The sequence below is a fragment of the Panthera tigris genome, chromosome A3 (genome assembly GCF_018350195.1).
Source record: "Panthera tigris isolate Pti1 chromosome A3, P.tigris_Pti1_mat1.1, whole genome shotgun sequence".
Lineage (NCBI taxonomy): Eukaryota > Metazoa > Chordata > Mammalia > Carnivora > Felidae > Panthera > Panthera tigris.
This window is the reverse complement of record NC_056662.1, coordinates 107,396,069-107,422,451: the sequence shown is the minus strand read 5'-3', so window position 1 is coordinate 107,422,451 and position 26,383 is coordinate 107,396,069. Positions and strand designations below refer to the sequence as shown.

At 37.4% G+C, this 26,383-nt stretch overlaps 1 protein-coding gene across 4 annotated transcripts in view; it reads right to left on the bottom strand.

The window, feature by feature from the left end:
- The window catches only part of MAP4K3 (mitogen-activated protein kinase kinase kinase kinase 3), a 203,706-nt gene that overhangs the window by 114,582 nt on the left and 62,741 nt on the right, over window positions 1-26,383 (bottom strand). For all 4 annotated transcript variants that reach the window (XR_006215916.1, XM_042982110.1, XM_042982111.1 and 1 more), the window contains exon 2: window positions 23,577-23,634. Coding sequence is in view for 3 of the 4 variants with exons in the window: in XM_042982110.1 (XP_042838044.1) it covers window positions 23,577-23,634 (58 nt within the window). In the remaining variant the exon portion in view is untranslated. The remainder of the gene's footprint in view (window positions 1-23,576; window positions 23,635-26,383) is intronic.

Genomic DNA, 26,383 nt, shown 5'->3' with positions numbered 1-26,383 from the left:
CTAAAAGTGGAAAAAATCTCATGCAAGATGAGATAAACTCGTCATCAACTTACAGCTGATGGTTTTGGAAAAGTACAGTAAGTACAACTGCATACAAAAAATGAAACAAAAAACAAAGGCTAACCAAAATTTCACAACTTCACAAGTTCTGACCACATAAACTAAAGAACCTCAACATCAACCCTTCCTCCTGAGCCTTCCTGCTCTGTCCCCTTCCTCCTGCTTCCTTGCAAGTTGTTGGTTAAGGGGCTTAGGCTACTTTAGACTAAGAAGGTTTCCAAGGGACAGCACTGTTAATTACTTTTCTTCCCCCACTCTATTTTTGTTCCCAACTCATACCACACCTTCTTTTCGCAGATATCTTATCACTCCTTAAGGAGACTTCTTTCTCAATTCCAAATATCATCTTTAATCTTTCTTACTCTTGCATTTTCTTCAACCTTTTCCTTGTTGCCACCTTTTCTCTTTGCTAAGTGAACAAACTAGCTGCCTTAGCAGTCTAACTAGTATAATTAGTTACATACCTGTAATCAGTAAGAGCCCAAGATTCTATTTTTAGCTGTTTCTAAATTGAAGTATTAATACAGCAATAAGCATTATGTTCTAGTAATTATTAATACTACGAGTACTATTTTTGCAACAGTTTTAATGAGATATAATTCACCCAAATGAAGTGTACAATTCAATGGTTTTTAATATACTTCCAGGACTGTATGACCACCGTCACAATCGATGTTAGAACCTTTTCAATCTCATTGGCAGTCACTCCCCATTCCCATCATTCCTCCCCCAGCCCTAGGAAACTAATCTGCTTATACAAATTTGCCATGATAGACATTTCATATAAATGGAATCATACCATTTGTGGTCCTTTGTGACTAATTTCTTTCCGTTCCATAAAGTTTTCAACATTCATCCATACTGTACATGTATCAATACTTCATTCCCTTTTTTTCCATTGTGGATACACCACATTTTATTTATCCATTCATCAGTTGATAGATATTTAGGTTGTTTCTATTTTTTCGCCATTATGAATAATGCTGCTCTGAATATTCACGTACAGGTTCGTGTGTAAATGTAGGTTGTTATTTATTTTATGTACATACCTAGTAGTGGAAAAACTAGAACATATGTAACTCATTGTCTAACAATTTTGGGGAGCTGCCAAACTATTTTCCAAAGTGGCTGCACCATTTTACATTACCACCAGCAATGTATGACAGTTTCAATTACTCCATGATCTTACCAACAGTTACTTTTTTTATTACAGCCATCCTTATGGGTATAAAGTGGTATCTCAAATTTTGCATTTTCATAATAGCTAATGCTGTTGAGCATCTTTTGAGTACATGCCTACTGGCCCTTTGTAAATCCTTTTTTGAGGAAGTGTCTACTTGAATCCTTTGCCTGTTTTAAAAAAAGATTTTTTAACATTTATTAATTTTGAGAGAGAGAACGAGCATAAGCAGGGGAGGGGCAGAGAGAGAGGGAGACACAGAACTCGAAGCAGGCTCCAGGCTCCATGCTATCTGCACAGAGTCCAACACAGGGCTCGAACTCATGAACCATGAAATCATGATCTGAGCCAAAGTCGGATGCTTGACCAACTAACTGAGCCATCCAGGTGCCCCTACTTTGCCTGTTTTTAAATTGGGTTATCTCTTTTTTTTAATTGAGTTGAAAGAGCTCTTTATATATTCTAGATCCAGTCCCTTTAATTTACAAACATTTTCTCTCATTCTGCACACAATGTCTTTTCACTTTGTTAAATTAATGGTCATTTTCCAGAACAAAAGTTCTTAATTTTGATATAAATCTAATTTATATAGTTCTTCTTTTATCACTTTTGGTGTCATATCTAAGAAAGCACTGCCTAACCTAAGGTTGCAAAAATTTATTCCTAGGTTTTCTTCTAAAAGTTTTATAGTTTTAACTCTCACATTTAGTTATGTGATCCATTTTGCGTTAATCTCTGTATGGTGTGAGGTTGGAGTCCCAAATTCATTTTTAGCATCACTTATCTAAAAAACTATTCTTTTCCCCACTGACTTGTCTTGGCAACATTCTCAAAAATCATGATCATAAATACAAGGATTAAATTCTGGATGTTTAACTCTACTGCACTGATCTACATGTCGATCCTTATGTCAATACTACACTGTCTTGATTACTGCATCTTTGTAATAACTTCTAAAATGGAGCAGTGCAAGCCCTTCAACTTTGTTCTTTTTTTCAAGACTATTTTAGCAATTCTGGGCCCCTTGCATTTCCATATGAATTTTAGGGTCAGCTTGTCAATTTCTGCCAAAAAGCAAGTTGGGATTTCAACAGAAATTGTGTTGACTCTGTATATCAATTTCAGGAGTAATGCCACCTCAACAATATTAAGTCTTCCATCTATAAATATGGAATGTCCTTCCACTTATTTAGATCTTCTTTGTCCAATGTTTTATAGTTTTCAATGCACAAGTCTTCCATTTCTTTTGTTAAACTTATACATAAATATTTTAACCTTAGTTTCTAAGTATTTAATCTTAATTTGATGCTATTGTAACTAGATTTTCTCACTTTCATGTTCAGAATGTAACTGCTTGTGTATAGAAATAAAATTTTGCATATTGATCTTGTACCATGCAAACTTACTGAATCTGTTTTCAGTTTTAATAGTATATTAGTGGATTGATTCCTTAGGATTTTCTAGATACAAGATCATATCACCTGGAAATACAGATAATTTTACTTCTTTGTTTCCAATATGGATGCCTCGTATTTCTTTTTCTTGTTTAACTGTCCTAGGAAGATCTACAATGATGTATATATAGTTATGGTGAAAATGTACTTCCTTGTCTTGTCCTTGATATTACAGGAAAGACATCTTTGCCTTTCATCAAAGACAAAGTATGGTTGCTAACTGTGGGTGTTGTATATATGCACTTTATCAGGTTGAGGAAATTCCTTTCTATTCTTACCTTGTTCAGTTTCTTTTTTTCATCATGAAAAGGTTCTGGATTTTGTCAATTGCCTTTTTGGCATTGTTGAGATGATTTTTGTTCTTATTCTAATAATATGGTGTATTACGTTTTCAGATATTCAACCAATTTTGCATTCCTGGGATAAATCCCACTTGGTCATGGTGTACAATCTTTTTTTTTTTTCCAAATGTTTTTTAATGTTTATATTTTTAGAGAGAGTCACAGAGTGTGAGTGGGGGAGGGGCAGAGAGAGAGACACACACACACTGAACCTTAAGCAGGCTCCAAGCTGTAAGCACAGAGCCCCATGCAGGGCTTGAACTCAAGAAATGTGAGATCATAACCTGAGCTGAAGTTGGAAGCTTAACCAACTGAGCCACCCAGGTACCCCTACGATCTTTTTTACACATTGTTGCATGTATGATTTTGCTGAAGATTTTTTCCATCTATATTAAGACTGATCCGTAGTTAACTTGTAAAATCTGTTTGGTTTTGATATCAGGGTAATATCGACCTCATGGAATGAGGAGGGAAGCGTTCCTTCCTTTTTTTGTGGGGAGGGTTGTTGTGAAGGATTGGTGCTCTTATTTAAACATTTGGTAGAATTCACCAGTGAAACCATCTGTTCCTGGATTTTTCTCAGTGAAAAGTTTTTTGATTACTAATTCAACTGCTATTTGTTATGGGTCTATTCAAATTTTCTATCTCTTCTTGAGTCAGTTTTGATGATGTGTAATTTTAGAAATTTGTTCATTTCACCTATGTACCTAATTTGTTGGCATTCAGCTGTCCATGGTATTTTCATAATCCTTTTTATTTCTGTAAGATCGGTAGTAAGTTCCCCTCTTTTATTCCTGATTTTAGTAATTTTAGTCTTCCCTTTTTTCACTTTTTTCTTTGGTTTAACTAAAGATTTGTCAATTTTGTTGATCTTTTCAAAGAACCCATTTTCAGTTACACCAATGTTCTCTACTGTTCTATACTGTATTTATTTATCTCTAATCCTTATATTTTCTTTCCTTATGTTTGCCTTTGGTTTAATCTGGTCTTTAATTTCTTCCTCTTTTTTTGGCTTAATTTTTTTTTTTTAATTTTTAATGTTTATTTTTGAGAGGGGGTGGGGGGCAGAGAGAGGGAGACACAGAATCCAGAGCAGGCTCCAGGCTCTGAGCTGTCAGCAAACTTGAAACTTTCTTTTTTAATACAGGCATTGACAGTCATAAACTCCCCTCTAAGCACCGCTTTAGCTACATTCCATAAGTTTTTTTTAAATTAATTTATTTTTTAATTTACATCCAAGTTAGTTAGCATATGGTGCAACAATGATTTCAGGAGTAGATTCCTTAATGCCCCTTACCCATTTAGCCCCTCCCCCCTCCCACAATCCCTCCTCAGCCCTCAGCTTGTTCTCTATATTTAAGAGTCTCCTAAGTTTTGTCCCCCTCCCTGTTTTTATATTATTTTTGCTTCCCTTCCCTTATGTTCATCTGTTTTGTCTCTTAAAGTCCTCACATGAGTGAAGTCATATGATATTTGTCTTTCTCTGACTAATTTCACTTAGCAAATACTGTCTAGTTCCATCCACATAGTTGCAAACGGCAAGATTTCATTCTTTTTGATTGCCGAACAATACACCATTGTGTATATATATGCCACATCTTCTTTATCCATTTATCCATCAATGGATATGTGAGCTCTTTCCATACTTTGGCTATTGTCGATAGCACTGCTGTAAACATCGGGATGCATGTGCCCCTTTGAAACAGCACACCTGTACATACGTTTTTATATGTTGTACTTTCATTTTTATTCCTCTTAAAGTACTTCCTAATTACCCTTGTGGTTTCCTCTTTGAGCCTTTAGTTAACTAAAAGAGTGTTGTGCAGTTTCCACATATTTGTGAATTTCCAAAATTTCTTTGTGTCACTGATTTCTAACTTAATACTATTCTCGAAGAACATACTTTGTATGACTTTAATTCTTTTAAATTAATTCGGGCATGTTTTATAGCCTAGCATATGGTTTACCCTGGAGAATGTTCTATGTATGCTTGCGAAGAATATGTGCTCTGCTACTGTTGGGTGAGGTGTTCTACAGATGTATATCAGGTCTAATTGGTTTATAGTATTTCTATTTCCTTGTTTATTTTCTACCTACTTTTACCATTAAGTATTAAAAGTGGCATACTGGGGTATCTGGGGTGGCTCATTCGACTAAGCATTCAACTCCCGATTTCAGCTCAGGCCATCTCATGGTCAGTCCTGACATCGAGCCCAGCGTAGGGCTCCTTGCTGAGTATGGAGACTGGTTAAGATTCTATCTCCCTCTGCCCCTCCCCTGCTCGCTCTCTCTCAAAAAATAAAAATAAAACAAAAATGAATAAATAGAAGTGGGGTATTAAAGTTTCCAACTATTATTGTTTAAACCATTTCTCTCTCCAGTTGTTAGCTTTGCCTCATATATTTTGGGGCTTTGTTGTTAAGCCAAGTATTGTCTTCTCTTTTTCATAACAATATACAGAACTTACCTTCTGAATTAATTTTGTTTCCTTTTTATTATACACTATTTCCCTATCCCCTAGACACAGGCACCCACTCTTCTACTCTGTTTCTAGGAGGTTGACCTTTTTTTACTTTTGTTTTTTAGGATTCCACACCGAAGTGATACCAGGCAGTATGTGCCTTCTCTAACTTACTTCTTAGTATAATGCCCTCAAGGTCCATCCAGGTTGCTGTAAATGGCAGCATTTCCTTCTCTGGTGGCAGAGTAACATTCCATTGTGTACGTCCACACTACACCTTCTTTGTCCATTCATCGCTGACAGACATGTAGGTTGTTTCCAAATTTAGCTATTATAAATAATGCTACAGTAAATATGGGAGTGTGGATACTCTTCAATATCCTGTTTTCATATCCTTGGGATATATACCAGAAGCTGGACTGCTGGATTGTATTGAGTTTCTATTTTTAATTTTTTGAGGAGCCTCTATACTGTTTTCTGTAGTGGCTGCACCAATTTATAGTCCCGCCAACAGCGCACAAGGGTTCCCTTTTCTCCTCATCCTCACCAACACTCATCTCTTGTCTTTTTTATGATAAAAAACTAAAAAGCTTCTTTCTGCACAACAAAGAAAACCATCAACAAAATAAAAAGGCAACCTGTGGAATGGGGAGAAAATATCTGCCAATCATGTCCAATGAGGAGTTAATATCAAAAAACATATAAAGAACTCACACAAGTTAACAGGAAAAAAAAATGTGATTTAAAAATGGGCAGAAATACTGAATAAACATTTTTTTCCAAAGAAGATACATACAAGTAGCCAACAGGTGCATGAAAAGGTGTTCAATATCATTAATCTTTAGAGAAATGCAAATCAAAACCACAAGATGATACCATCTCACATCTGTTCGAATGGCTGTATTTTATAGTGAAGACCTCTAGGACTACAATGTCCCTTTTTAACATATCAAGAAAACATAGGCTTTAGTAGAAGCAAGAGTCTTAAAAGGAAACTGAACTTTCTTCCATACTGGCATCATATAGAAGTACAATAAATATTACATTTGTGGTAGCAGCATTTCATGTTAAATACCAGGAATCACTGGTTTGCATTACACATCTGGAATCAAGAAGACTTTACGCAAAAGGATGAGATTATGGAGTGACATATCTCAGTATTGTTTTTCTCTTTTCTATAAAAGTACTATTTCTAACTTTAATTAAACATTTATCTTAGTATTACTGGTGTTTTTTTTTTAACCTACTTTGTGAGTAAGGCTGAAGGTACATTATGAATATATGCTTGTTATCCTCGGAGACTTTGGAGGACAGGTATCATGGATGCATAATTAACATTACAGGGACAGGAATTTCACTAATGAACAGTTTTTGAAAGAGACAAGTTTACCTACATCGGAGTACTACCCTTGTCTAGTTCTCTTAACACTAATTTCCCCATATTTCTAATTTCTAGAGAAAAGAGAAACTTTTAATCCGTGAAAACTGATGGCATAATGTTTTCAGGCAATGTTCTAATGATAGTTCTTGAACAGTAACACAGCTGTGTTAATGGAAACAATTAAAAAATGGTTTATTTCTAAACTTCAGTTAGGCACATAACACCGTCCAACAGTCCCATCACTGGTAATAGTCAGTTTCTTCTTCTATTTCCTACAGTGGCTCCTAAACAACAACAAAAAGTCATTTCCATTATTTTTCAGATATCCTACTTATCCACCTCTACTTCACTCTCAGCTAAGGACAAAGCTTCCTCCATCTGAGAAAATGGAGGCCCTGTAGTAGAGATCTTCTTTTACTACCTTCTACTCAACCTTAAAGCTAATTTATATTTGTGCCCAGTCTTGGCCCTTTATAAAGATATGATCCCAAAAGAGGTACTCTCTTCCTTTTCAAAAGAGGTACCTCCTGATCCTGTTTCTTCCAAGCCCTCCCAGAACGTTGCTTCATCATTTATTATATTCTCTTTGATACCTTTATTCTATCACCACTCCTTTCCTTTCAGTCTACAAATATGCTCAAACTTACTTCAATGTAAAAACTCTCTCTTAACCTTCTTTTCTCTTGTTAAACCAGTCCCCTTATTGTTTTGCACGGCCAAAGTTCTTCAAAGAGTAGTCTCAGGTTTGTTTCCTTTTCATGACTTCCATGCATTCCTCAACCCAATCTATTTTTCATTCCAGGACTCTGCTAAGATTACTCTTGCAAAGGTCCGTGTCATTCTAAGATCCAAATCCAAGGCCTCTTATCAATTCTGAAGCAGCATTTAATATTAGCAATGCCTTCTTTCTTTTTGAAACTCTCTGACTACTACCTAACACCAATGATTTTCAAATCCAGGCATCCAGCCAAGACCTCTCTCCTGAGCCCCAGACCTGTAGATCATACTGACAACTATACATATCTACAAAAACAATCTCTAAACACCTCATAATCAACATGTCTCAAATCAATGGAAATACGTTCTCTCTTCATTCTACTTCCTAAATACCTCTCCAATCCAGCCCTACTGTAACTACCTTGGTTCAAATCCTCATAATAACAGCCAAATTGCCTCCTGGGGTAGACTACTATTTTTACCTCTAATAGCCATTCTTTCCTTCTTGGACATATAGCTGTCAGGTTAAAGAACACATTTCCTAGCCTCTCATGAATCTGTGTGACCATGTAAGCAAGTTTCCAGGAATGGACAATGAGCAGAGCTGGTGTGCGACTTCCAGACTCATTAGTTAAAAGTTGCTTGCCTTAAAATACTTGTCTCTTGGTTCCTACAAGAAACAGATGGACACACCAATGACCCTGCTTCACACAGCAGGTGAATGTGTGTTCTACTGGGTGATGGCATAAAATGGAAGGAACAGGCATCCCTCAAGAAGCTCATGTAACAGTACTAATGCACCAGTCTGGGCTCACTTCAGAACTGTTACATGAGAGAGAAATAAATGTCTATCTTACTCAGGTCATTTTGGAGTTTCTTTGTATGGCAGTTAACCTGAGCCCTAATACACTTCCCAATATAATTCTTAACTGGTCTCCCTATTTCCAGTATTAACTTACATTTCAGTACATTTGTCATATTACTGCCAGTTATATTTAAAACACAGGGTAAATATTAGTCTTCTCCCTAATAACCTTCTATGACCCACAGCTCCAGACATTTTGGCATAGCATAGAAAGTGTCATGGTATACAATCTGGCCTTAATATCTTTCTAGCTTCCATCCTTTACGACCCACTCCCATCCCTGACCATGCTCCCAATTCCCCACAGATACTTTCAGCTCCAGCATCATTAGACTTCAACTCTCTCCAGTGTATGAGAAAAACAAAACATAACCCAAAAGCTCTGCAAAATGAGAGACAGAAGAGGTAAAGAAAATTACTCTAAATTCTGATAAAGCAACCAAAAAAAATGTGCGAGCAGACAATGTATATATGTTATGCACACCATCATCAACATGATGAACCTCGGCATTTATTTATTTTATTTTATTTTTTTTTTAATTTTTTTAACTTTTTTAATTTATTTTTGAGACAGAGAGACAGAGCATGAACGGGGGAGGAGCAGAGAGAGAGAGGGAGACACAGAATCGGAAGCAGGCTCCAGGCTCTGAGCCATCAGCCCAGAGCCCGACGCGGGGCTCGAACTCACGGACCGCGAGATCGTGACCTGAGCTGAAGTCGGCCGCTTAACCGACTGAGCCACCCAGGCGCCCCGAACCTCGGCATTTAAAGATGCACTGCACATTTCAAGGGCTGAAATGTCAAAGCACCAAGACCCATGAGAAAAAATAAGTAGCTATTTTAACTTATGGATAATACATACTTTTGAGGTGAAATCCGTATAACAAAGTGTACAATTCAGTGGCATTTAGTACATTCACAATGCTGTGCCACCATCACCTCTAATTCTAAAACATTTTTATCACCCCTAAAGGAGACCCTATACACTTAAGCAGTCACTTCCCATTTCCTCCCTCTTCCCCAGCAACCACAAATCTGCTTTCTGTCTCTAAGGATTTACTTAGTCTGTATATTTCATATAAATGGAACCACACATCAAGAGACCTATTATGTCTGGCTTCCTTCATTTTGGCATGTTTCCGAGGCCTCCTTGTAGCATTTTTCAATATGGATGACATAAATTTTTCAAGCAGCATTATTTGTAAATGCAACACACTGGAACCTAAATGCTCACACATGGGACAGTGACTGAATTAACTTTGGGGTGTGTGTGTGTGTGTGTGTGTGTGTGTGTGTGTGTGTATAATGGGCTATTTTGGAGTGATTTCCCAGACATGTTGCTAAGTGAAAAGAACAAAATTCAAAGAGATTTCTATAGTATGCTACCCTTTGTGAAATAAAAAAATAAAACAAGAAAATATTCATATACCTGTCCCTTTGGGTAAAAAACAAAACCAACCAAACAAACGGCACAACAAAAAAACATGGAAAGGATAAACCTGAGACCAAAGACAGTGGTTATCAATAGGGGGTGAGCAGGAATAGGGTAAAAAGGACAGAAATATAATACTTCCTAAATATTCCTTTTTGTATAGTTTTGCCTTTTAGAATCATGTTAAAGTTTCCTATGTTCTAAAAACACTCTAAAAGAAAAGAAATAAAATCAAAGATGAGGCAGGCATCCCCCAAATGAATACAAACAGAAACAAATGAACTGGCTATATATTATGGGTTGAATTGTGTCCCCTCTCCCCCCAAAATATGGTGAAGTCTTAATTAACCTCTAGTACTTGTAAATGTGACCCTACTTGGAAATACGGTCTTTGCAGTAATCAAGTCAAGATGAGGCCTTTAGGGAGATCTCTATGACTGGTGTCCTTATATGAAGGAAAAATTTGGACACAGGGAGCACAGTATGTGATGACAAAGGCAGAGATTCAAGCCTTCTACAACCCAAGGCACTCCAAAGATTGCTGGCCATCACCAGAAACTGAAGGAGAAGGATGGAACATATTCTCTCCAGAGCTTTCAGATAGATTCAACTCCACTGATACCTTAATTTTCAATGTCTGGCCTCCCAGAACTGTGAGAGAATAAATTTCTGTTGCTTTAAGCCATCTAGTTTGTGATATTTTGTTATGGCTGCCCTAGGAAATTAATACACCACACAGACTTCAAATGAATAGCATAAACACTATGAAAGGGTAAGGGTGGTAGGGAACCAAACACGAGAACAGTATATGTTCTAAAGATAAACAGAACTCTGAACAGTGACTTCTAGTTAGTAGTTGATTTCTCAAAGAGATATGGATTAACAATCTTGAAATTACTTCTGTGTTCAAGGATTAAGCAAAGGAATGAATATACTGTGGATAATGGAAACTAGGTTTCTCTATTGGAGAAGAGAGTTACAAACATGAACAGGAGAAAGTGAACCGTGTGGTGTTAGACTGGTATTGGTTTTAGACAATCATATGGGTAGAAGGGAGGGGGAGGTGTGGGTAAACCCATATTCGTGTGTGCACATCCATGGGACCTCTATTTCCCAACTCCATCCCTTAAGGCAGCCTAGTAACAAGGATACTTCAGTAGCAGTAACTATACCTAGAATCCAAAACAAAGGCTCACGAACTCTTTCAGATTAAAGGCAACTCAAGAGACCTGGAACTGAATGCAACACATCATCTTGGATTTTCTTTTGCCTTAAAAGGGTATTATTGGGGCAACTGACAAAATCTGAGTAAGGTCTGGGGTTTAAATAATAGGCATCGCTATCAGTCTTAATTTCCTGATTTTGATCACCGTACTCTTATGTAAGACAATGCCATTTCATCGTTAAAGGAAATACACACTGAAGTATTCAGGGGAAGAGTCTATCTTTTAATGTAGGAAAGGATATAGCAAAAATAATAAATTGAGTATTGAGAAATCTGGGTGAAATACCAAAATTCTTTGTACTGTTCTTATAATTTTTTCTATCCTCTGCAATTACCTTAAATAAAACACATAAAAATTTTTAGTTAAAAATTAAAAATAAATGAACACGGGTTCAATAAAGAGGCAAAACTTTCAAAGAACATTGCTGGAGAACCAGGAATTATTCTCAACATTCCATGAAGTAACTGTAAGGCAATATACACAATAGCACAGGCTCTAGAAAAAACACAAACCTGGATTTGAATTTGCTTCACTGTTACAAAGCCCTAAGGCAAATTAATCTTTCTGTGCCTCTATTCTACATCTGTGAGATGGGGATGATAATACCATACCTACTGCAAGGTGTTACTCTGAGGATGCAGACAATGCATATGAAGAGTTTAGTATAGAGTCTGGCATGCAGCCGTCAGCAAATGTTCAAAAAGTGGTCGCTGTGACTTTTATCACCATTATTGTTATTGTTATGTGGGTATGTGAATTTCAGAAGAAAAATTCCACCATCTGGAAAAACACTAATAAGAAAGTGAATTCCTGTTAAACCAAGTTCTGCATATCATCATTTCCTACATTTCTGGGTGTGCTTGAATTATGTTGCCAAAATCTCCCCTATACCTCCTCTGACATAAAAAACAGAAAACAAACCTAATATGATAGCTGTACTTTCCCCACCAGCATTTCAGAGCCTATCAATGCCACTTACATAGATGACATAGACTTAATTTTAATACTAAACATGTACATATTAAAGGATCGATCTGAAACAAAAAACAGAAAAAAAAAGAGACAAACTAAAAAACCAACTCTTACTTCTAGAAAACAAACTGATGGTTACCAGAGGGAAGATATGCGTGGGCGATGGGGGAAACAGGTGAAGGGGATTAAGAGTACACTTATCACGATGAGCACAGAGCAACACAGAGAATTGTTGAATCACTACATTGTGCACCTGAAACTAATATATCACTATATATATTGGTATATATATGTATGCTAGCTATACTGAAATTAAAATTTTTAAAAATAATTTTATCATGAGACTGACTTGATTTTATCTTGCAAATAATAAAAGCTTTTCTCCATTTTCTCCAGAAATTAGGATGGGTAGCCTACAAAAGGCTATAAAGTTACTTTTTCGGCAAAGTATAAGAACCTTAGCAACTGACCTCATAAGCGTGGTTTTTTGTTTTTTTTTTTACATCAAAAAATGTTTTTGCATTAAAAAAAATCATCATTCTGGAAATTCTAGCCTTTCTAGTATCTGACAGTATCAGTGTCTGACACTTAAATAGCTGATCACTGGGGTACCTGGGTGGCTCAGTCAGTTAAGCGTCCGACTTCGGCTCAGGTCACGATCTCGCGGTCCGTGAGTTCGAGCCCCGTGTCGGGCTCTGGGCTGATGGCCCAGAGCCTGCAGCCTGCTTCCGATTCTGTGTCTCCCTCTCTCTCTCTGCCCCTCCCCCGTTCATGCTCTGTCTCTCTCTGTCTCAAAAATAAATAAACAAAAAAAAATTTTTTTTAAAATAGCTGATCACTAGTACTCATTCAATAACATACCTACTGAGCATTTATGTGCCTAGAACTATACAAAGTCTCAAGGTTATAATTTTAAAAAAAGCCACCTTCACCAAGGATTTTATAGCCTACTCTGGACAGAATATTTAAGTTCAAAAGAGGCAATTCTAGAACTTGGTTTGATTGCATTTGAGTAGTCACTGTAAAGAAATTAAGCTTAAGGAAATAATTTCCCAAGCTTGCCTTATTCCACAGCCCCCAGATTATCACAAAGAAAAATCTAACTCAAAGTGCATAAATGTCTCTAAGGATCTCTACTGTGTTTAAGGTGTGTGTGTGTGTGTGTGTGTGTGTGTGTGTGTGTGTGTGTGTTGGGACAGAGGAGAATAATAAGGGATAGTATTAAGTCAACAGACAGTTTAAGAAATCAGTTACTGCATTTGTTTCCTAGAATGAAAGAAAACATAATAGCTTACTTAATTTTATTAATTTCAATTTCACAATACATGAAATTATACTTTAAAAATTTTAAGTCTCTATTAATAAAAATAATAGCTATTTTAAATGCTTTAAATGTATTAAAATACTTAATTTTCACAACAACCCTATGAATAGGAACTACTGCTATACCCACTTTGCAGGAGGGTATAAAAACAGGTTACGTAATTTGCTAAGGTCATGGCGCTTACTGTGATGGAGCCTCAATTACAACCAAAGGACTCTGGGTCCAAAGTTTACATTCTAAACCATTATTCCTTCACCATCATACCACTCTTTGATTCTTGCTACCCATCACAGAAACTCTTCCAAAATAACAATTAGACTTCAAAACTAAGAACTTATTTAGTAATTAACTTTTCAGAACATAAATGAGAACCAGGCATGGACAAAAAGTTAACTTGATCAGGCAACAGAGAGGACTCAAAGCTCAAAGGAAAGTTCTTCTGATAAACTCATAGCATTATTTACTTTTTCAGTAAATGCCATTTTAACAAATCTAACTGTCCAATCTCCCGGCCAACAATGCAAAAGAAACAGCAGATAAAGGGGGCAGATATAAGGGGCTGACACTTCAAAATCAAGAACTGTGTCTTTTCATTTATCTTAATGCATGTCAGTAAATGTTTATTGATAAAAACAAGCAAGAAGTGACACCAAACGATAGGAAAAAATGCCGCTGAGAGCCTTTCTCTGGGAGGCAACATTTCTCTGTCATGAGGTGTTGAGGATTTCACTTACAACTATCAGTTACATCATGGTGAGTACACTGCTCTCAGCATGCTATTTGAGATAAGTGCATTTGAGAAATACTTACAAACAACAGTCAAAATAATTTTTGCAATTTAAAGGAGGATTTTAGAAAATTTACCTATATTGTTATTTTCCACTGTCACTGAATACATTATTTATCTCTGTCCAAACATATACCACTATCAATCCTATAAAAATATTGTTTGAATCAATCTGCCTCAAGAACAAGTATTATTTTAAAATCTAGTTTCAGAGGGCACCTGGGGGGGCTCAGTTGGTTGAGCGTCTGACTTAGGCTCAGGTCATGATCTCACGGTTTGTGAGTTCGAGCCCTGCGTTGGGCTCTGTGCTGACAGCTCAGAGCCTGGAGCCTGCTTTGGATTCTGTGTCTCCCTCTCTCTCTGCCCCTCCCCCACTCATGTTCTGTCTCTCTCTCTCTCTCTCTCTCTCTGTCAAAAAGAAACATTAAAAAAATTTTTTAAATAAATAAAATAAAATCTAGTTTCAGTGTGGCATTAGCAACAAAATAGGCAATTCCTTAAATTAAAACAGAAAGCCCAGAAAAGACCCAATTATACCGAAGGACTAAGATGCTTAACTTAATTATGCAAGAAAAAAAAATCAAGTTCGATCTTTACTTCAGGTGATACACCACAATAATTCCACATGGATAAAGATTTAAATATTGAAAAAAGTACAATAGTCAAGTGAATATAAAATATGCACACACATAAAAATAAACAAGGGGAATGAGCAAGACCTTCAGAGCATAAAGAAAAATAGTGATAGGTTTAGCTACATATGAATTAAAAACTTACCTGTATCCAAAAGTCATCAAAATTTTAAAGGCATACTAGAAAAAAAAATTGCAATTTACCAAAGGATTAAAATCTGTCATAGAAAAAGACCTTTTAAAAAAAAATCAATAAATAAGGGCGCCTGAGTGGCTCAGTCAGTTAGGCATCAGACTCTTGACCTCAGCTCAGGTCATGATCTCACAGTTTGTGGGTTCAAGCCCTGAGTCTGACTCCACACTGACAGCGCGGAACCTGCTTTAGATACTCTCTCTCCCTCCCTCTGTCTCTCAAAATAAATAAACATTTTTTTAAAGTGTTCTTTTTTTTTTTAATTTTTAAAAAATGTTTACGTATATTTGAGAGAGACAGAGTACAAACAGGGGAAGGGAAGGAGAGGGAGAGGCAGACAATCTGAAGCAGACTCCAGGCTCCGAGCCGGCAGCACAGAGCCACGGAGTCCGATGTGGGGCTCGAACTCAAGAGCCGTGAGATCATGACCTGAGCTAAAGTTGGACGCTTAACCAACTCAGCCACCCAGACACCCCAGAAGTGTTCTCTATTAAAAAAAAACATCAATCAATAAAAGACAGGTATCTCCATAGAAAAATGGGCATCCTTTGATCTCACAGGTCATCAGGACCTCCTCTTCATCCTCCAGCCCTTCTTCAGGCTCCCTTCACCTTCACATTCTAACTGAAAGCTGGCTTTCCCCTAGGATGCTGCTTCCTCTTTAGTCCTCTCAGGGTGTAGAAATTTGCTCACGTCCTGCAGGACCTAGAAGCGGGGTGGATATCCTCCGTCCTCGCTGTTGCTTCCAAATACCCCTTCCCCTTTTCTCCTTCAAAGCCCAGCCTCTCCTGAAGCGGCTGCTGTCACAGGGTATCACCTCCTACTCCTTGTAGCTGCATTTCTGGAATTCTTAGCCATTCTCCCTCACACACTGACACTGTGGCACCTGGCTCATCACTACTTCACTCATGTTCCGTGACCTCGACATCCTCATAAATGATCATCAAAACACCCAGGCCTCTTGGATGCATGACCTGCTCAGCTATAACAATCTCTATTTCAGCCCCACCCTATTCACATGGGCATCTCATCATCCTTCATAAGCGTACCACCTTTAGTTATTTTTTTAAATTAGATGTTTTTTTTTTTAATGTTGATAATGGAGAGACAGAGAGAAAGAGAAAGAGGAAGAGGCAGAGGAAGAGACAAGACACACACACACACACACACACACACACACAGAGAGAGAGAGAGAGAGAGAGAGAGAGAGAGAGAGAGAGAGAGAGAGAGAGAGAATATGAATATATCCCAGGCAGGCTCTCCCCCATCAGCAGAGTCTGATGTGGGGCTCGAATCCACCAATCGTGAGCTGAAACCAAGAGTCAGATGCTTAACCGACAGAGCCACCGAAGTGCTCCAATGCACCACCTTTATTTTATTTATTTATTTATTTATTTCAGAGAGACAGAGACAGACAGTACAAAGGGGGTGGGGTGGAGAAAGAGCAAGAATCCCAAGCAGGCCCTGTGCTACCAGCGCAGAGTCCAACGCAGGGCTCCAACTCCCAAAACCAAGAGATCGTGCGAGCCAAAACCAAGAGTCGGACGCTTAACCGACTGAGCCACCTAGGTGCCCCTCCAATGTACCACCTTTAAAGCCTCTATTTCAAGTATCCCATTCAGGTCATCCAGTCTTTCCATATGACTGACTAAAGTTCTCCCATTCCAACAATTTTCCAATCTCAAGGATTGTTCTCATTGAGCTTATCATTTTTTACTATCCATACCACTTTCCTGTCCTTCTCTGCCCAGACTCCATGAACCAGCAATATAACCACTCCTTTACAATCACCCTTAACTCCTGAGACAGACCTCTCTCCCTCCATTATACTTGCCAGCAAAATTACAATGATACACCTCAGCTTTCCTTTCCCCTGTACCATAGCAATATCTACAGAGTACACTCAAATTTACAGCTTCATATTTCAATGGGTCACTGATCAATGCCAGACCATCCTACTCTATGTATCATTTTCCAGTCCCTGAGACTATTTCACGTATTTTACCTCCAGCACTATATCTCCAGTACACCCTCCAACTCTCACTCTGGGCTGATAACCATGCCCTATAGTTCCAAAAGGAAAATGGGCCCAATCAGGTAAGCTTCCCACTATTAACCCCACCACCGAACATGCATATACTTGTCCTCTGCCTTATCTATTAAAAATGAATCATTTCTCCTTGCTCTCAGATTTATACCTTGGATCCTACCTCTTTTCATTTTCTCATACTTCATTCCTGGCGTTATCTGCATTATCTTCCGCAACATCAATTTCTTCTTCTCTACGGGTTTATTCTCAATGGCACAAAACATAACTTACCATTATCTATTCTAGACAAACCCTCCATAACCCCAGGTCCCGCTTTAGCTAATGCCCCATTTCTCTGCTACCCTTTCAGCAAAAGGCCTTGAGAGGCGGATCCTTCCTGCCACCTTCATTTCCTTTCCTCTCATTCTCCCCTTAACTTGCTCGAGCAGCCCACCAATTGTCCAAGTCTCCAAAACCAACGTTCAAGTCTCCATCCTGATCTTACTCCACATCTCTCAGCATCATTCAACAGTTTCATCTCCCTCCTTCCTGAGAGACTTTCTTCCTTGAGCTCCCAGGACAAAACACCCAGCAGGTATTTCTCCTCAGTTGTCAGCTGTTCTCAAGTTCTCTTAGCTGGGTTCTCCCCGTCTGGCAGGCCTCTAATATTGCAGTCATCCAGGGTTATAACCTCAGCCAGACAGCCTTCTCTTCTCTCTACTTTCTTCCTATGGCACCTCATCCACTACCACAGCTTCAACTACCACCTATCTGCCAAGGACCCTTAAATTTGTATCTCTAACCTAACTTCTCCCACAGCTTCAAATGCATATGTCAAACTGCCTATTTAACATGTGCAACTGGTCATCTAACAGATGTCTAAAACACACATAACAAATACAGAATTACTAATAAAACATACAGGATTACTGATTCCATCCACCCTTTAGGTCTTCTCCATTTCACTAACAGTACTTATAGTACCACCTCATTGCTCAGATGTCAAAAATTCTTTAAAAGTTTTTCCAGCACACTTCAAATAAAACCTAATCTCTTGACTACAGTCCCCAAGGCCACCTGTAATTTAGCTTTGCAACCTCATTTCGTTTCATACGCCCGCTGGCTCACAATGATCCAGCCATATGGGCCTTCTCTCTGTCCTCAACCGCGCTGCACTCTTTCTTGTCTCTGCACCTGATCTTGGCTACCTGGAATGCTCTTCCCCACGCCTGTCACAGGACTGTCATCTTCTCATCATTCAAGTCTCAACCCAAATGTCATCTGCTCTGAGAGGCCTCCCATGACCACACGATTTTCAACATTACCTTACTTTAGTTCATAAAGTATTTGTTTACATGTTTCACCACATGTTTACTGTCTCTTTGAACTAAAATATAAGCTTTTCAAGGGTAAGAGTCTGCCTTATTTACCACTATTTGCCGGACAGTGAGACCACAGACTGGCACACAGTAGACACTGAATACATTTCTGTTAAATAACTGACATGAACAAATTCTTCACAAAAAAAAATCCAACTGCCAGAAGACAAAGAAATGCCCATTAATTAACAGGTATCAATTTCTGCCCAATAGTAAAGATTTTATTTTAATGATACCCTTTGTGGGCAAAAGTATAGGGGGGGAAAAAACAGGAAATTTCAGGCACAACCTTCCTAGTATATATCCTAACTCTTAAAAATGGACACATCTTCTGACCAGCTATGAATTCATCATGACAAAACCATCATGTATAAAAACAAAAGATATCCTCGCAGGTACACAGTAGTGCTGTTTCTAACCGTGAAAACTTACATGTTACAATCATTAAGGACTGAGTAAATAAATGTGATTGATATAACCAACTACTATGCAGCCAGCTAAAAAACCACTGGCATAAAAATGTTAACACGGAAAAATATTCATGAAATGCTTTTCAAACGAAAAGCAAATACACAAAATAAGTCCTTTATATGAATAACGTGTACTCATATACACGTACATGTGTTTACATGTAAGGCAGGCGATGGCCAGGCCTGCTACAGGTCCGGGGACACTGCAAGAAATGGAACACAAAAGCACAGAACAGTGTCACAACAAATAATTGCCTTTTCTAACAGCAGCTGCACCACTTGCTGACTACAGATGATGTCACTCTCCAAGCCTGAAAGCATACATGATGGCAAACTAGGTTTTGTGGCTGACAAATTACTCACTGCACAGACCACCAGTGTAGCCCTCCCTCTGCGAGGACCTGGGGACGCCCCGGTGAGCCATGTCCACTCACGTGCATCCTTATCTTACTTGTCCTCTGTGGTGCCTGTTCACTGGTTCAGTGGCAGGCAAGCAAATTAAGCCAATCTCGGTCGTGTACTCTTGCCAATCTTTGAACTTCCACCAGCCCTTTGTGGTCTACATAACTGTGTGGTTCCTATATGTCTATGTATGTGTGGGTGTTTGTATATAAACATACAAGAAAATCCAGAGAATCGTCAGAAGTTGACAGTGTTCATACACCTGGAAGAATGACGAACGACGCTTAGTTTCTTCTTTTTATTTAACTGTATTTGTTGACAGGGTTCACACACTTGGTAGAATGATGAATGATGCTTAGTTTCTTATTTTTTGTTTAATTGTATTTTTTTTTTTTTACTTTCATTACACTCTATGTTAACTAACTGGAATTCAAACGAAAAGTTTAAAAAAATGTTACAGGCTTTGGTTAATCAAAGGATGACTAAGGAAACCAAATATAAATTAAAGCCACATGAATAAGACTGTAAGTCCCAGTGACATAAACAGACTAACTTCACACTTAAGCAAACAATTTTGTCCACATGTCTGAATAAGTCTTCATTTAGTGTCAGATTCAAACTGGATTATCAGCTGCTTAAAAAAAAAAAAAAAAAAAAAAAAAAAGGAACAAAATAACAAACTTCGGATGTAATTCTTCATTACATACACTTAAGTATTTCAGATTTGGTTTTTGTTTTTCCAAAAATCATAGACAGTCCATCAGAATTTTAATTTAGAAAAATGTAAACATGCCACCATGAAGTTGTCTCCCTCCACCACATTCCAAATCTAGCCTGAATCTCATCAATCCTCTCAGGCTAACTACCAATTCGCAGAACATATTAAATGACACCACAAGGAGGCAATCAGCAAAATCCAGACTGAGGGAATAATTCTACATGACAAACAACCTAGTTTTTTTTCAACAAAAATTGCAAGGAAAAAGAAGAGATTTTTTTTTTAAAAAGGAGAGATAAAGAAGGAATATACAAATATAAAAGAAATTTGAGACATAACTAATTGCAGTACGTGGGACTTATTTGTTATTAGGAAACTTATTAAAGTTGTTGAAAGACAGCAATGGTATTGTGGTTATATATTTTGATCACTTTACTGAGGCATATTTTAAAATCATGTAATTCATCCATATCAAGAGTACAATTTAATAGTTTTTTTAGTAATCTACCAAGGTGTACAACCATTACTGTAAACCAGTTTAGAGTATTACCCCAATAAGATTCCTCATGTCCATTAACTGTTAGTCCACACACACACACACACACACACACACACACACACACACACAAACACACCAGCCCACTAATCCACTTTCTGACTACAGATTTGCCTCTTCTGAACATTTCACATAGGAGGAATCATACACTGTGTGGTCTCTCGTGTCTGGGTCCTTCCACTTAGTTTTTAGGTTCATTTATGTCATTGCATCCATCAGCAGTTTGTTTTTATTGCTGAATAATATTTCACTTTATAGACATATTTAGTCTCTTCATTTACCAGCTGATGGGCAGTTCTTTCCAACTTCAGGCTACTGTGAATAATGCTATTATGAACTTGTATGTGAAAGCCGTGCAGGCAGATGCACAAGAGAAGAACTGCTGGGTCATTTGGCAAATTAATGTTTAACTTTTTAAGAAAAACGCCAAACTGTTTTTCCAAAGTAGATGCACCATTTTACGTTCTTGTAAGGGTTCCTGTTTGTGGTTATACTTTGACTTCTTATCCTTTAGCTATACATGCTGAAATATTAATGATTTGATATTTGGGGTCTCATTCAAAATTACAAATGGGAGAAGGAGGGTGGTGGGTATAGATGGAATATGGTTAGTCATATCTCGAGAACTGGAGTACTGTTAGTAGTAATAACAGCTACCTACTATAGAAGGTACTACGGTACTTTGTTCCAGACACTGTTTTAAGTGCTTTAGATATATTAGCTCATTTAATCCCTACAACAACCTTAAGAGGAAGCTACTGTTATTAGTTCCATTTTAGAGATCAAGAAACAGAACCAGAAAGCTTAAGCAATGTGGTAAAGCCAGGACTACAATCAAAGTAGCCTGGCTTTAGACCTGTGTTTTTAAACACCGGGCCATATATTTCAAGCTCACCAACAAGTGATATGTGAAATTAAAGTATTCAAAGTCAGGTGGCTTCTATGAAGATCTAGGTAGGGAATCCAATGTTAAGTAAACTAAAGGGTATATGTAGTAACATATAAATGATAATAACCCTGTTATCTCTGGATAGAACATGAATGATTTTTCTTCTTTTTATTTAATTGTATTTTCTACTTTTAAAACAATGATCAACATATGCATGACAGTTTAAGATTCACATCGTAACAACAGAAACATTGCATTAATCAGAAAACAAAGGACTTGATGAACAGAAAGATTTTTCAAGTTCCTAATTTTTTAAAGGAAGTTTTAAGAGGTACTGAACAGGTACCGTGTACCAGACACTAAGTTCAGTGCTATGGACACAAACTTGACCAAAAGCCTTGGAACAAAGAAAGGCATTTCTAGAATGACAATACAGACGTGGTTAAGTGCTCTTAGAGAAGAGGCAGGAAGACCTGAAACAGGAGACACTAAACTGATTGGAAGGAATGATGTATGTACAAACTGCTTCTAATTAGAGACGATTTCATCAAATAACAGAGCCACTCCTTACTGATTACAAATGAAGACCCTGCTTCAAATGCCAAATCTTCACTTTTTTTTTTTTTAACCTCAGATTTCACCAACTTTAAATATCCCCTAAAAACAGAGGAGATTCAAAGAAAAAACTATCTTGTATGTTAGAGTATTAATTAGACTATACAAAATCTGTAAATATGTGTAACTGAGAAAGTATTTTTTCATTCATTATATTTAAGTGTGGTTTGATCACAGTCCATCAACACATCCTTAAATTTCATCTTAATGGCACTTCTAAAAAGTCTACTGATGATCTAAATCAAGGGCAGGAAAACTACAGCTGCAGGTGGCCTGGTTTGCTAAGAATGGCTAAGAATGGTTTTTACATTTTAGGGGGAGAAAGGAGACAGAGAGGGAGGAAAGAGGGGTAACTGTATGCAGAGACCACATATGGTCCACAAAGCCTAAAATACTTTACTATCTGGACTTTTCAAAAAAAAGTGCCCTCCTTAAAACAACAAAAACAGAAACAAAAAAACTACCAAATGGATTTCTGCTCACACCAGGAATAAAACTTGTTTTTACCAAATTCATGTATTATCAATTTGTTGTGAAGGAAGCCATCAGAAAGGCAGTACCATCACCGTGGAACTCAGTCTAGACACTTAGCACAACTACTTGTTTATGATAGAAAAGAGAAAAAAAGAGGAAGGATTTAAAAAAAATTTTTTTTAATGAATGTTTATTCATTTTTGAAAGACAGAGAGAGACAAAGCACAAGCAGGGGTGGGGCAGAGAGACGGGGACACAGAATCTGAAGCAGGCTCCAGGCTCTGAGCCGTCAGCACCAGAGCACGAACCGCGAGATCATGACGTGAGCCAAAGTCAGACGCACAACCAACTGAACCACCCAGGCGCCCCGAAAAAGGACTTTTAAGAGAGGATAAACAAGGGTATGTAGTTAGCTCATAACGACATGGGTTTTGTAAAGGGTAGGGGATTTCAGAGAGAAAATATAGCTGAAGCAGAAAAAAAAAAAGCAGAGTCATCTAGGGGCTCTACAATAAGCTGCTCAAGTTGGAAGGTAACCTAGTATTACAATATTAATGACTCATAAAATGGGAGGGTTAGGTCTACTGAGAAAACAGAGGAGACCCAGAGAAGCTACCTGCCCAAGTTCACACAGCAAGAGTGTGGGACAGAAAGAACTGGACTACAGGCACTCCAATCTCAGTTCAGTGTTTTCCCCCTGGCATCACAGTGCCCTCTCAGTACAGGACAGTGCTAACCTAGAAAAACAGCACTAGAGACTGGTGACAAGTTGGCTCAACTGAGTTAGAAGGAACAGTCTCTTCAGAAGTTCTCCTCCTCCCCCCATTATGAGTTATTTTTTCAAGAAGAACTGAGACAGGTGTCTACAGAACTCAAAGAGGAGGAGGAAAGAGTAGACCCCAGTTCTATTTCCCAGAAGATGTTAGGAAAAATCAGAAAATGCTGACCAAACATCATTAAAATCAGCCTTAAAGATATGCAGTGGCTTACAGCAATAAGATACATCAAATTTCAGTTTACCTGGTTCCAGTTTTATTACTTTAATTGCTGCCAATTCACCAGTGTTAACATTCCGTGCCTAAAAGAGAAGAAAAAATAACTATAAAAAAAAGTTTTGATGAAAAACTTTATAAATGTCATTTTAGTTTACTGTTTATTTTCAGTTATACAGAAATAATTTTTAATGCAAGAACTGTAAAAGGGGTTTATATTTACAAAGCAAATAATATATTCTTTACAATGAATGCCAACATTAATTCAAGTGTAAATTTAATAACAGTGATAATAATAATTAACACATACAGAGACTTCAGGATGTGCCAGGCACTGTCCTAAGTATTTTTTCTTAATTCATTTATCCTCACAACAATCTTATGAGGTAGGTACTAATATTATATCCACTTTGCAGATGACAAAACTGAAGCACAGACAAGTTAAAGAACTTGCCGAGGCCATATTGCTAGTAAGCAACAGTAATGATTCTAATCCAAGAAGACTGATTTCAGAGTCTGAACTTTTAAGCATTACACTTTATTGCCATTCATTCTAAGTCCATTTAAAATTTTTGAATTGATTAACTAGCCTTAAACTTTTAATCTTAAAAATCTGAGAATATGAAAAGCTAATAATTTATAAGTATATAATAATATAAATATAAAAACAGCCCCCCCTGCGCATCTGTTTAAACACAGCTGATGGTACAATCAATTCAGTGCAGTTCAGTACAAATCAAATATATTTCATGAGCCATATATTAAAAATAAAAATTATTTAAGAGATCAATCAATAACATTAAATTGCTGGTATTTACAACTGTAATTATGTAATAAGCTGAAGCTGTCTTTTCAATTTATATGCAAATGGCAGTAATTCTTTGTCAACTTAAAATGTTTTATAATTTGATCAGAACTTTCAAAATACTTGCAACTGTTACAACTGTTACATAAAACTGCTCACTGAAACTTAACTTTCATATCAGCCAATGAAGATCAATACACACAATTCACTGATCACAGAAAGATACAGTCCTGTGAGCTGAACTGCAACACGCTCATATTTTTTTTTAATTTTATTTATTTTTAACTAATCTATACACCCAATGTGGGCCTTGAGCTCACAACCTCAAAGATCAAGAATCACACACTCTGCCAACTGAGCCAGCAAAGCGCCCCACAACACTTTCTTATTAATGGATTGGTGAAGATCAGTGAATCATCTACAAGCAATGATAGCAGCATTAACAATAGAACCCTTCTAAGAATACTGGGGCATTAAAAAGGTCAGATGATAATCTAGGAAGGTAGATATGGGGCACAGCCATTGCTGAAATATAAAATTTAACCTTTTAACTCAAAGATATTAAAAAGATCTCCCCCTACTGGGGTGCCTGGCTGGCTGAATTGGAAGGGCATGTGACTCTTGATCTTAGCGTTATGAATCTGAGCCCCACGAAGACTGCAGAGATTACTTAAATAAATATTTTTATAAAAGAGAGATCTCCCCATATAAAGAAAAAATTTTAACTGAAATTTGTAGGGAAAATTCATTCCTTCTGAAAAAATTCCCATAACCAATGAACACTTACCATGGCCAACTTATAAGCAGTACAAAACAGATTTGAACAGTTACTTCAAACTAAACTTAGTTTCTGTTAAATGAGATAGACATTTCAATATAGTGCTAGATAAGTGCTCATTCCCTTCTCTTGAATGAGAAGATACACACACACACACACACACACACACACACACACACACACACACTGAAACAGAAATAAAATCAGAACACCATTCTGGGAGCATTTTGTGAAGGGCCAGCAAAGTGTACCTGTACAATACTCAGGTATATCACAGAAACAGGACTCATAAATCTTCTCAAACATTATCACAACTACTTGCTTTTTCTCCTCACACTTCATGAACCTGCCCTGTCAGCCTCCCCCTAGACACTCTGTCCTCTAACCCCCATCTTTTCTAGCACTTCTCCAAATAAACTAAGACAAGATGCTACTCTCCCCACTTCTCAATTCTCCATTTAAAAATCCTGCCATGGTTTTATTTTCTGTTCACCCAAAGAAGTTCAGGGGCGCATGGGTGGCTCAACTGGTTAAGCGTTCGACTTCAGCTCAGGTCATGATCTCACGGTTCATGAGTTTGAGCCCCACACTGGGCTCGCTCTGAGCCTGGAGCCTGCTTTGGATTCTGTGGTCTTCCTCTCTCTCTGCCCCTCCCTCATTCATGCTCTCTGTCTCTCTCTCTCTCTCTCTCTCTCAAAAATAAATAAACATTTAAAGAAAGAAAGAAAGAAAGAAAGAAAGAAAGAAAGAAAGAAAGGAAGGAAGGAAGGAAGGAAGGAAGGAAGGAAGGAAGAAAGAAAGAAAGAAAGAAAGAAAGAAAGAAAGAAAGAAAGAAAGAAAATCAGAGTATGGGTGATTCCATTACAGAAGAGCAGAGAGAATATGAACTCACAGAAAGCCAGGATGATTTTTTATAGCTGAAATTTTGTTCCTAATTGACCACAAGAGGGCACAATGTCTACTGACAACACAAGTTACAGAGAGTGTCCAAAATGGCTACTGTACACAATGTACAACTCTCTTCTAAAAACAGATTTACTAATAGTTAACACCAGCACATATTTAACAGAGAAACTGGGACAGCAAACTATCAGTAGCACTTATCAGACTGAAGTCAATGTTTACTACAGGCGTGACTTCAGATATAATTTTTCAAAATTTAAATCATTCCAGAATTTTAAGGATAACAAACAAGTCCTTAAAATTATGATTCTTTAGAATGAACAAAAAAACAGAAGACACCTAATGATTA